Source organism: Clavelina lepadiformis, chromosome 5 (assembly GCF_947623445.1).
Source record: "Clavelina lepadiformis chromosome 5, kaClaLepa1.1, whole genome shotgun sequence".
In the NCBI taxonomy this organism is placed as follows: domain Eukaryota; kingdom Metazoa; phylum Chordata; class Ascidiacea; order Aplousobranchia; family Clavelinidae; genus Clavelina; species Clavelina lepadiformis.
The window spans coordinates 19,531,013-19,543,674 of record NC_135244.1 but is presented as its reverse complement, the minus strand read 5'-3'; the positions used below and the strand labels follow the sequence as shown (position 1 = coordinate 19,543,674).

The following is a 12,662-nucleotide window of genomic DNA, read 5'->3' as shown; positions in this document are numbered from 1 at the left end:
CCACGGAAGAAGCGCTACGACGCTGTCAACCAACGTCTGAGGAGCATAGTTGAAAATTATGACTCAACAAATATGGACATAAAAAGTTATCTTCGAGCAATTGCACACAACTTGTGATTAAATGAATGCGATTGAAATGTGCACTTCGTCAGTTGTCGTGCTTTTAACAGTGCATGTTGTCAGTTCTTTTAATAAATTGTCGTTCTTTTAACAGTGCATATCGTCAGTTGTGTCAATAAATTGTGGATCTTTTAACCCTATCCTAACCAGGCTCGCGAGTTTACTAAAAAAACTAGGTGTGGCCAACCCCACACACACATTTGCAATCGTTAATTACTAGAAACCTATGCGTCGTAGACGATGAGATTATTACAGGTTAGTAGAAACATCATCTGGCTTCCTGTATACATCATAATTGTAAAACTAAAGAAAGTGAATTTAGTGTAAATTAGGTATTTCTAAAAGTGACACATTTCTATAAATTCTTCTTGTTACGCCGCGCCCCCGCTGTGAAAAGAGAACGAAAAAGAATAGTTAGTCAAGTTATTGGTGCGTAAATGAGTAATACGTTTCAATGCGGAGAGAGAGCAAAATTATATAAATATCACAATATCTCAAAAATTACAAAATCTAACTTTATCAAACAAACATGGACAGATAGCTGAACATCACAATGACCCATTGTTTCAATGTTAATCTTGCTTGAACTGTCGGTTCGATAAAGTGTCGTTCGATCAACTGTCGTTTTGATTAACTGTCGGTTCGATAAAGTGTCGTTTGATCAACTTTCGGTTCGATAAAGTGTCTTTCGATCAACTGTCGTTTCGATCAGGTGTCGTTTCGATCAGGTGTCGTTCGATTAAGTGTCTTTCGATAAAGTGTCGTTCGATTAAGTGTCGTTCGATAAAGTGTCTTTCGATAAGGTGTCGGGTCACGAGGTCAGGTACCTACTGAAGATAAATACCGCACAAGAAAATGTGTAAAAAACGCAAAAAAAGAACTGCAGGCTAAATACAAAACACGACTTTTGAATTTCACGACCAGCAGATTCACCTGCAAAGGTGCGACTGATCTCAAAATCATCAATGACAAACAAAAGTCAGAAACAAACTTTCAGGCTTGTCCACGAAACACATTGTCCAATCCATTCTGATGACAGTTTGTGGCTGTCATGACTTATGGGCCATCCTATACGTGAGATTCCCTCAAACCTATTAGCCGACAGCAATTCAATCCGCCGCAGTTAACATCTTGTACGTTTTAAGCCCTAGCGCTTTTCTTGCTCGTTAATTGTTTGTGAGCGTATCATTCTTTTTTTTAGCATGCCATAGCAAGGTTTAGCACCATTCATTTTCGCTGCCCATAGTCAATGGCGAAAAATAAAATCTCAATCTAATTTGTCATCGTATAATCTAATACATAATACCACGATCGATGTCTAACTTCTAGATGTAATGCCTGCTGCATGCGTAAGCATATACAGGCATGCGGTGGGATGATTATATTGAAATTAAGAACACCCAAGTTATATGATGCCTGATTTACTTACTGAGTTGTGCGACAATAACGTTATAGACATTTCTACACATGAAGCGAAAAAATAAGTACAATCATAATAAAATTTACTTCACAATACGTTAAAAACACCGTGTATGGGGCACATGTCACGTCACGTTCCATCACATGGTACAGATGCCACTACCAGGGAACAGACACCATGGAGTTACCATTGCCAGAGACAAGTCCGCAATTTTTTCTTATTTTATCAGTTGCAAAACACTGTGGAAAATTTTTGAAACTTTCTGTTTATTCAAAAAAATCCGGTAATGGCCAATATGTTGTTATTTGTTGAACCTACATATTGACAAACACAGTGATCAAAAATATGGACATTGGTCGATAGAGTTCAAAGGATCAGTCTTGAAAGGAAATTCTGGGTCCATTATTAAATGACCAAAGATATACAGCAGTACGTAACGCTCATATGATGGTCATAGATCTAGGATCAAATTCCGATTGTTCGTCACTTTCTCTGCGCGTTGGGCCGCCCTTAGAAGAAGACAGGACGAGAGAAAGCGCATATCGAGTCAGACCCCAGAATTTCTGCGGGATTAAGTGCTTCGTGGTCGCCGTAAACTTCCAGCCCAAGTGCTGGCCGCAGCTGCTGCATTCGCAAATAGTCCACGCGTAACTGGTGATAAATTTCAAAAAAATCAAATCAGAAAAAAACACTGACAACTAACTCGACCAGAACGCTATTATCAATATCACAGTTAAAAAATATTACCCAGGAAACCAACTAAACTCGGTGGATTTTCTTCCTCGATAGCTTAATCCGGACGCCTTGTAAAGTGTCAAAGTCTCGTGAATCGCCCCACCGGGGTTGACATAAGCAGCCATAGGACCTGACGTGGACATACTGAAAACCTCCTTGCGATCTGCTATCATAGATCCACAGCTTGAGCAGGTTAATTTGGAGCGCTGCAAAAATGTTAAATTGTTTTAATTACTCGACTATTGTGACGTTGTAATCGCAAAACTTTCCGAGAAATAATAACAAAAAATGTTACTTTACGTTACATCCATTTAAAGCTTTTTAATTTATCACAATTCTATTTGCAGCATTCGTAATAATTGTGTCATGACGCGGTCAGTTATTTTATCCAGAATATTTCAATCCACGGTCAATTCAACTCACGGACATTGGTTTAATCGTCCGTAGTTTGAATTGACATGGAACCTATTCTACATATAGCGCTACCTTATGTATTAAATTTAATTCACAACGCAAACGCTGAACGGCGCTCTTTAGGTGCATCAGGTAGAGCTTCCATTCGTCGGAGATTGGAAAGTTAGTGATGACCCAGTAGGAGAAATCCGTTGCCGACTCCGGCATCTGATGTTGCTCCAGCGTAGAATTCCACTCCTTCAACTCCTTAAAGATCCTCATGCGCAGGAAATCCTGGAAACAGACATCGGGATACGTCCATAATTAACAGATTATTTGAACAAATTAACAATATCAAAGTTATCAAATGTAGTGCGAAATGCTTTCATTAAAGACAAAGATTGTCAGTAACACTAGATAGATAAAACGTGGTTTCGTTCGTCCTTTAATGCATTTTAAAAGTTGGTGGCCTGTACTGAAGCCAGTAATGTTTCGATTTTAAAATCAACAGCAACTGGATATAGCAACAATACACGAGACTCCAAACCATCCTGCCCCTTCCAACACAGCCATGGACGTGAGGAAACACGTCATACGTGACGTAGCCTGATTGTTTCCTGCTGGACGGAACGGATCTGCGACAAACAGCAGTTAAGACAAATAAAGCGCTTGCAGAGAAGCGTTGCCGGTTTGGGGCAAATGATAGGAAAAACAGTAAAAGCAGCACGCGAAAAAGGATTAAAAACATGGATGGGAGAGCAAAATGAATTGCTGCAGTGTTATATTTTAGCAGAGAGCATCCAGGGCAGTAATTTATACATAAAATCTCGAGAACGATATGTGTTGTAGCAAAACGTGTTATAAAATATGCACCCTGGGTCCACTGTACCGCGCGGACAATGTGAAAGGACGTGTCCAGTGGCTCATCCTGATCTTGGGAAAACTCCTCCTGCCCTCCTTGCTCCTGCTCATTTCAGAGCAAAATGAAGCGGAGAGTTATCGTTGGGCGATGCACAACTTCTACAAGGTACAGTATATAATGCTGTAAGGTCACGCTGAAGTAGGCCTGTTGGGCTATTATGTGACGCAATAACGTCATAGGCTCGGTTTCTCACCTATTTTAGATTTCATGTTTTGTTGTTATTGTTATGTTTTAATTGTAGCGACTGCAATTTCAATTTGAAATTAACTGTATAAATTGTTTATTTAGAACAAAATGCAACATCACTGCCAGGCGTATAACGATGTTCCAGAGTACTACGGCCACGATGATATACTGTGGTCAAATCTCATGAAAGCCGACGTCAATTCGACAAGAAATCAACAAGATTTTAAAAACTGGTCATCCGAAGAGCAGAAAAGCGAGTCCGATGAGGAAAATTTAAAGGAAAAGGTGGAAAGTTTGAAATTTATGTTACGAGAACTCAGCCAAAACAACTACTACAGTTTTACGCGACAAAAGAAAAGACAAAAGGGATACATACCGTCAGAAGCATGCTGTGCCAAGTACCGGTAACAGAAAGACATAAAATAATTTGTAAAAGCGTGCGTTTCAGACATTTGCAATTTTAATACCATACCGTATCTTAAATAGACGCAGCGGCTTCTACTATTTTTTGAAAGCATTTTGTGCGGATTCTATTTTCTCTTGCCATAATAATTTATTTGACCGGTACTGTTTACACCAAAACTACTGTGCTACTAGTCCTATTAATCAGTACTCATGTGCATATGTTTGTTTAGCTGTGTACATGTGTTCCATTTGTTATTAAGACAACGTTTTTACACTTTCTAGAGATGTTTTTAGTATGGTCATTTTTAGGATCATACCACGCGCCTTCTAATCAAGTAAATACCGTACTTTCAGTGTTTTATTTTCTTGTGTTTAGCAACGTGACAGGGAAGACATTGCGATGCTTAGATATGCAAGGAAGTAGCACCTCCTCGACTTCATTTGCCATCGCTATGTTCTACCCATTGTTAGGAACAATAATCGTCTCTGCTATCATGACGCCAATAAAAGTTAAGTGATCACTGTGTTAGCAAACTGTGCTAAGATTAAAATGCTATAAAGAAAGTTTCAGGCAAAGCAAAACTCAAGTTCCTTGGGTAAACTGTTTCAGCAAATTTCGTGTTGTTGTGTTTCAGTGGAACAAAAAGTTGCAGAAGAAATTACTGGCACGGGGTAACAGACTTGAAATTGATTACACCCAGGAGGAAATGATCAAAGAAATTCAGGTGCATTACTCCCCAAAAATTTCTCATTCTCCTACCGCACATACAAAAATTTTATTTGTCTATGCAACAAGATCAATAAATAAAACCAGGTTATGAAAGAGCTAGAACAATAAAAGCTGGCTTGGGAAAAATATTAAAAAACCTCATTTTATGTGCCAGCTATCAGGTAAACTTTTTGAATTTTGCAGGCATGCGTGCAAGTGCTAATGGATGTAATTGTATTCTACTTTGTCGTCGCCAAGATCTGGCATTTATCCAAAGCCATAAAGACATGTATAAGATTCTCACTGTGCCAGCCGAGTTATGTGTCTTACCAGGCAAGCAACATTGCTCTCATGGTGATTGCGTTTTAATTTATTTAAATTTTATTTGCCTACATTTTAGGTGATCTACTTGCTGATCATTGCACAAATGCCATGGATGAGCACACTATGGGGTTTTATCTATGCTTAGATCGCAGAAAAAACGAGCATTTTTACTGGTAACTGGACATCACAACTATTCTGCAAACAGCACGTATTAAAGAACTAAAAATTTACGTGCAACCAAAGAAAAAAGATAATGAATTCCACAAGAACAGACAGCGTACAACTGTATTGCTGCATTCCAGTAAAACATAAGCAACTCTTGACAAACACACAAAGTTTTGTTGCTAAACTTCTGCATGTTATTTGTCAAGTAACATTCTGAAAAATATGCCAAAATACTTACAACGTCATATAACTTGTAAACCCACGATGACAATGATGTTGACATTGCCGCATGTCGGTTTAAACACATGGTTTTGTTCAATGTTGGATGAATTGATTCCATATTGGTTGGTTGATCTGTACAATTTTTTGAAAATACAAGACTTTACATTTGTTTGTTCATTTGTCTATGGTTATTTTCGCCAAGTAGAAACATATGAGTAATACGTAGATAAGTATAATAAATTCAACTAAAACTGTCAGGTAACACAGCCAATGATTTTTTTGAAAGACTCATAGCAATTTCTTTTCATAAAGGCTTCACCACAACAAACTTGTTGTTTTGATTTAATTAAAGTTGAATATTCACCAATATGACGCATGACATAAGTTTTGGACGTCACCTTACTTTTTTTGCTTGTGATGAAAGCATTTCGAGAATTTCTTGACATGCCAACACCAGCTCCTAAATTGTCCAGTTCAACATCAGACTCTATTCGTACTTTGGCAAGAATGTTGCTAAAGATATTGCAAAAATTGTACAGATATATATATTCTAGTTAAGACTTAAATATTATGATAAATTACTGCTGTTGTAGAACATTTAAAAAAAAAGTAATTAGTCAAAAAAATTTGCAATTGATTTTATTTTACTACAAAATTACATACGGATAATCCTTATAAATAGGTCCAAAGTGATCAGAAGATATTTGAAAGCAGTTAAAAAAAACTTCCTGTTTATGTAATGATTATTTCTCACCCATCTAGTTGATTTTGACTTTTCATAACCGTAAATTTCTGGCGTCCAACCACAATTAAATGCAATACAGTTATTTGATATTCTTCTCTATCCTGGTAGGAACGGATCTCAGCAGTGCATCCTATGTTGTAATATTTCCTGGCTATTTCATTTCTTACATTAAATGTGTTTCTGTGAACGAAAATCAAATTATCTTAAAAGCATGTTAAAATCAACTAAAAGTATTCTCCTGTGTTGTTACAATTGATATCTATTTCCCAACATAAACATCGCGATATTCTACAAGGGATAACCAGTTTACCAATATCAACAGATTGACACTTTAAAGTGATGTTATGTAACATCTTGCATATCCAGTTCTCACTTTATGGTCAAGATTCCAAAGGTTTTGTCAGCTTGCTGCATAACCTGCCGTATCATAGACACCTGATTAGGACGACTGATATGTAACGGTAAATTCTGCCCAGGAATGAGGACCACATCAGGAAAGTATAACACATTCATGGTGAGATAGGTATCTTCCTCCTGATAAGCTACTCCACTGCATTCCTCCATTTCGCCAAGATACTGGAAAAACAGACTTTCTACAAAAACTTGTCCCATCAACTGCAGTTTTTCGAATAGATAGATATAAACAAAATAGATACAAATGCACATCATGCTCAAGTCAAATTTATGTGCGAGTGTTGATTAAAGCTGACACTATGGTTTCTTTGGGAGAAAATGCATAGGTAACTTACAGAATGTGCCGTGGGAAGATTTCGGTCAAATGTGATGTTTTCAGGAGCTTCCAGATCACCGTTATCATCTGGCTCCTCATCTATAAAATGTTTAAAGCTAAAATAATAAACCAGGGTATATATCAAATAAAACAATGCATTAAACAAAAACGTCCTTCCACAAAATATAGGAAAACGAGTGATTTATCTTTTTCGGCAAGAATTGCATTTACAATAAATATAACAATCGATCAAGCTAAATAAAATCACCTTCAGGATCATGGTGGGCAAAACGTCTGATAAACCAACGTCTCCATCGGTGAAAATGGCGTTGCCTACAATGCATTTAATCCCATAAAAAAGTAAGCAACGATCAGTTTCAGCAGTGTATGAGTACGCCATACTAATCACTTTGAGTGCAATCCAACATAAAAAGTGATTTCATTTCATAGCCAAAGAAAGTTTATATTTGTATGTATCGTGCATAAGCCATGATGTGAAAGAAAACTGAGATAAGACGGCTGAAGGTGTCTTACCTCCTTGGTGGTGCATTCACTTCTTGATATTGCTCATCATCTTCATCGTCTTCATCATCATCTTCTGATTCCTCAATTTCAACTCTATCGCCCACTAGTAGTAGCTCTTGTTCCTGTGCTTGATGAACAAGATCTTCTTCTTCACCTTCCACGGGGGCTCTATCATCATCATCTCTATCATCTGCTTGAGCTTCTGCAACAACCATAAGTTTTCATTTCCTTTTTAGTCATGTAGAACATAGGTTGTAGTAATTTTTTCAATGACTACGCTTGACAAAAATCGAGTCTGTGTACTGTGACTGTGACAGCCAATATCAGTGTTTAGTATAAAAACAGGGTATTTCCATAACACAAATGCATATAAAATTTAAATAAATAACACACATAACACAGGACTATGGTTGACCTTGCCCTGGATAATAGTAACTAGACTGATGCCTTGCATGATAAGACATCAAGTTAGAAAAATTTGATTTGGTAACAATTCTAAAATGCCCATCCATGCATAAAGCAATACGGTAAAACTAACATGTTTACCAGACTGCAGAGATTGGTATAGGTACACTCAACACCTTTTTCCATCAGCTACAGTGTTGCACTTTAGGTGCGTAATTTTGCACTTAATGACTCGGACAGAACTTCAGCGCACTCAATTTTTAATTTATTTTGAGATTAAATTAGTCAAACTGTCTACATTACTACATAATTGTGCACCTGAAAGTGCACATCAAGTGTACATGCAATTGTCATTTTTTGCAGTTTGGAGCATGCAAGATGTTGCTGAAAACGGCCATACTCTGCAGTCTGGCATGTCTACATGATCTCATAACTAATCACCAATATGACACTAATTTACCACATTTTTTTGTAAAAATAAATTCAAAAAATATGCAAGCAAAAAAATGTGCATTGTCATACTGTTTTAACTTTAACTGACAAGTTCAAGCTGATTCTTACCGTCAGCACTTTCTTCATTGTCAAGGTTTCCCCGATCCCTTTGTGGTCGAGAATTTGACATGGTAGTTTAAAGCTATAGCACTGTCACAAAAAACTGCCAGCAATACAAAATATAAAAGTAAATCTAATGTAGCATCATAGAGAAAGAGAGAGAGTTTATTTCACCATTCAAAACAAACTAAAAAGTATCATAACATAATTGATTGGTGTGAGGCAGTGAAAAGACCTCACGGTCATCTGCCCTAGATTCTATTGCAAAGAAAGCATGTAAGTACTAGTGCAGAAGTGTAAAATTACGTATATTGTTGTGACGTTATTTGATTGTGCACATCTGTACTAGGCCTACTAAGCGTTTGTCACGTGATAACGCGCCACCATCAACGAACTTTTCCCACTCTCATGTCCTTACTGCGAAAACTTTGAACTAGTGACTAGTCTGCTATGCCAAAACTAGAAGTACTGCTGTCAACAAACGGAGTCAATGTTTAAAAAGGGTATTCCCCCAGTTCTAAAACCAAATTCACTCATCTAGGAATGTTAGTGTGAATGTTGAAGTAGTATTCTACTATAGACTGGAGTCATTGACTTGACTGGGACAGATATGACCGCACAAACAAACTTATAAATATTATATTTTTTCTTAAAAATTAGATTTTTTGAAAAAAGTGAACCGCAGTAATTTTCAGATTATGGTAATAAGACCATTGCGGTGCATGCAATCATAGTCTATACCAGGGTTTCTCAACCGGGGGCCATGTGGGCATTCTTCGTGGCCACGAGCAGATGCCTCGCTTGTGAGCTATAGTGTATTAGTAGGGGAAGATGAGGTAAACAGGTACACAAGTTTCTCACGTTTTTGTGCTTGTGCTTTCTGTGCAAAATTAGCGGCGCGAAAGCTATTACACACGCCGTAGTGAAGTAAAAATTATTCTACAATCATAAATGATAAATCTACATTTTTTATTAATGAGCAGGGGTCCACGGATTTTGAGGGTCACTGTAAGGGGGCTATGGACCATGAAAGGTTGAGGACCACTGCTCTATACAATTAATATGTATAGACTATGATGCAGTGCGATGTGATTGTGTGCGATGATATCTGGCTTCACGTAATGTTGAAAACTACGTGCTGATCTCAGCATACAGCATATTTCTAAAACGGCCTACAGCTACAAACTAATAAGCTTTATGTGCACAACAAAGTTGAGTATACGGAATAGTACAGATAATCATGATGTAAAAGGGTTCAAAACGCAAGAGGTCACAAAGAAAAACAATTAACAACAGAATTTAATTGAGGGAAAAAACTAAAACTTAAAGTGTCTGTGGCCGATCAGGTAGGCTATTCTGAATACGATGATGAGACTTCATCTGACTCCTAGTAAAGTTGCGTGTTGTTCTCGGGAAGCACAACTAAGTTATTTCTTCACAGTAGCATAATGCCCAACAAATAGCCTAAAAAATACTGGTAAAACTTTATTTGCAAACCGATAAACGTAATGGAAAGTAAGGTGCTGAATAACGTTGAAAACGCAAGGGTATATAAAGAAAAGTAATCAACAAAGAAATGTAAGTTAAGGAAGAAAACGATAACTTAAACGGAAAATGTCCAAAGCGTGGCCCTTGCCGCCACGTTTCCATAGCCCCTTGACGTGGCGTTTGCTGCAATAATAAAAATCAATATTGACGCAACGTATATTGGTATTATGACGTTTGATGTTACAAAACATTTTAAAGGTAAAAGCTTTTAACCTGACTGAAGGCATTTTACCTGAAAGCTTTGACTTGACTCGAGCTCCTAGGCCTACTTAAACTGACTCGACTTGAATAGAGTCAGAGAAAATGACTTGTTTAACAACCTTGAATTGCAGACGATCTGATTCCGAAATAAATTTCGCATGTTGGCTTTTGAACAAAGTTCTTGTTGCTTAATTTTGTTGGGAGTTTTATTTTGCGTGTTTTTACGTAAAATCACATAACTTGGAGTTAATATGAATTGAATTAACTGGACTGAAATTTTACCAAAGAAAATATAAAGCTTTGACATTAGTCTATAGGCAGCCTATCTGTTGCTCTTTGACGCCAGGCGTTAATAACGTCAATATTTTGCTGTTTCTCTTCTGGCCCAATGTCTTCTGATGAGACGAATACATCAATGGCTTCCGTGTATTGCTGAATAGCTGCTTCGAACTTATTTTGTTCATGGTTTGTGACAGCGTTAATGTGATAAATGGCAGCCGTCAACGCTTTCTTTTTCATGCCGTCCCCACAACCATCTTTCATGGCTAAAATTGCCATTTGGCAATTTTCTTCAGCTTGGTGGTTGTTTTCTAAAGCGACGTCACAGCCAGCTAGAAAGTAAAGGCACAAAGCTTCCGTTTCTTTTTTTGCGCTTCCTTTATCGCAATTTACTGCCTGAATAGTTGCTAGAAGACTTTGCTGGAATGGCAGAGCATGATTCTCGATCTCTGTCTTCATGACGTTCCTCCTCATTGAACGTGTTGCCATTGCTACCAAGTTCCCCCACTCAGTTAGTCTTTGAAAGCAAGTCGTTTCTTCTTCGATTCGTTTTAACAGCTCAAGTGACCATGTCAGAAGGTTTATTAATATGACAAATTCCGATTCGTTTTGAAACATTTTTGCAACCTCAACAATATCATTTAGAATGACGTCACGTTCCTCCTCGACGACGACTCCCGGTACAGTTGAGCAAGTAAGTGCTTTAACTCTTTTGACTGCTTCCTGAACGTTGTTGCCCTTTAAGCTTGCTTTAATTATTTGGAGCTCCTCCGAGCAGCTGGACCCACCTGTTTAACCGAAATCAAACAAAAAAGAAAAAAAAGCCTTACAAAAAAGCCTTACAAAAAAGCCTTACATAACACCAAACACTATAACTTAGGCTAATCATACAGGGACTAAGCCTTAATGCAGTTTATATTTAAATTTTTATAAATTAAGTCTTCACCTTTTGTTGCATTTTTTTCTGACATCATCAAGCGATACAAAGATAACTTGCAAAACGTTAAAACTAATCTCAAAAGAAATTACAAACCCGCATTTAAAATTTGTCAAAACTCAAAGTAAAGCAATATATAGACTACGTTAAAATAAAGCATTCATTTGCTTGCTTTGAAATCCGAGCTAACACCCATTGGTATAAACTGTAAGTTACACATAACATGTGGTTAATATTTAAACCGCATCGTGCAGTGCCATATGCAGCATTCCCCTAACAAGCAACTTATTGGACTTAGACTTCATAGACGGGCTGACAGATCCTTTTGCAAACAAAATCCAACAACAACAATTGGAGAAAATATTATTGGTCTAAAATCAAAGCTGACCTAATACGATCGGCATTCTGTAATTTGGTAATTTCTAACATAACCTCGATTAAGATTACGTTAAATGAAGAACGTTTTTTCATATTACGTAGCCTACATTAAGTTCTCGGTTAAACAATGTCACAACTAATATTTTGTTACAACATTTCTGCGGACAATCGAATGCCCGTATTCAACGGCATCAAAAAGGCAGCCCAGCAAAAGTTAAGTCAAAACAAACTGATGGAAACGAATAGGATTAAACTTAACACACACCATGCGTGAGAAAATATTCTTTTGGTTATAACCTAAGCAATATGAGTATCGCCAACCGTCAGCATTCAGGCCTAGATTAAGGGGTGCCATATTGACTTATGGCTGTGACGCCAATCTCATTCAACAAGCATCGGAAGTTACCAATACAAAGTATAAGACAATTTGAAATTATAATTTGTTTATTATGCTGCGTTGCAATTGAAAAAATACAAAGAAAAATTGACTGTAAATTCGAGGTATGATTCCATTTTCATTTTGCAGTATATCGCCAAAATTTATTTTATATTTTGTAGCAAGAGCATGCAACAAACAAGTATGTAGAGTGTAGACAATAAACGTCATGCAGTAAGTAATTTAACATTTTGTTTAATGATTAACCAAATGCGAACATTAGCCCACAGCAGTAAAGCGGACCGCTTCAATGAAGAGGTATATGGCAAAAATGTATACAATGACGACATAAGCACTAACGTCCTTTTGACAGCTCACCAGATTC

General features: G+C 37.2%; 3 protein-coding genes across 5 annotated transcripts; 1 reads left to right on the top strand and 2 right to left on the bottom strand.

Annotated features, from left to right (window-relative positions):
- Nucleotides 1-1,525: 1,525 nt before the first annotated feature.
- LOC143459727 (protein cereblon-like) lies at nt 1,526-8,696 on the bottom strand. 2 transcript variants are annotated; one of them, XM_076956980.1, is made up of 11 exons: nt 8,568-8,696; nt 7,611-7,803; nt 7,345-7,409; nt 7,096-7,175; nt 6,720-6,922; nt 6,356-6,526; nt 6,005-6,114; nt 5,618-5,733; nt 2,762-2,962; nt 2,288-2,481; nt 1,526-2,191 (listed from the first exon to the last, which is right to left on the bottom strand). In XM_076956980.1, the coding sequence occupies exons 1-11, from the start codon at nt 8,626-8,628 to the stop codon at nt 1,981-1,983; spliced, it is 1,605 nt and encodes a 534-aa protein (XP_076813095.1). In that variant the 5' UTR covers nt 8,629-8,696; the 3' UTR covers nt 1,526-1,980. The 2 variants fall into 2 exon arrangements, with proteins under 2 accessions (XP_076813095.1, XP_076813096.1); XM_076956981.1 differs by having other exon boundaries at nt 7,611-7,800.
- Nucleotides 3,335-5,772, top strand: LOC143459728 (uncharacterized). Its single transcript, XM_076956983.1, has 6 exons — nt 3,335-3,695; nt 3,879-4,180; nt 4,558-4,690; nt 4,817-4,906; nt 5,095-5,223; nt 5,291-5,772. The coding sequence occupies exons 1-6, from the start codon at nt 3,507-3,509 to the stop codon at nt 5,357-5,359; spliced, it is 912 nt and encodes a 303-aa protein (XP_076813098.1). The 5' UTR covers nt 3,335-3,506; the 3' UTR covers nt 5,360-5,772.
- Nucleotides 8,697-10,066: 1,370 nt separating the features above from the next.
- LOC143459969 (uncharacterized) lies at nt 10,067-12,036 on the bottom strand. 2 transcript variants are annotated; one of them, XR_013117814.1, is made up of 3 exons: nt 11,533-12,036; nt 10,339-11,374; nt 10,069-10,229 (listed from the first exon to the last, which is right to left on the bottom strand). XR_013117814.1 is itself a non-coding variant. In XM_076957296.1 (2 exons), exons 1-2 carry the CDS (start codon nt 11,558-11,560, stop codon nt 10,614-10,616), a joined length of 789 nt encoding a protein of 262 aa, XP_076813411.1. In that variant the 5' UTR covers nt 11,561-12,036; the 3' UTR covers nt 10,067-10,613. The 2 variants fall into 2 exon arrangements, 1 of the variants encoding a protein (XP_076813411.1); XM_076957296.1 differs by having other exon boundaries at nt 10,067-11,374.
- Nucleotides 12,037-12,662: the final 626 nt, after the last annotated feature.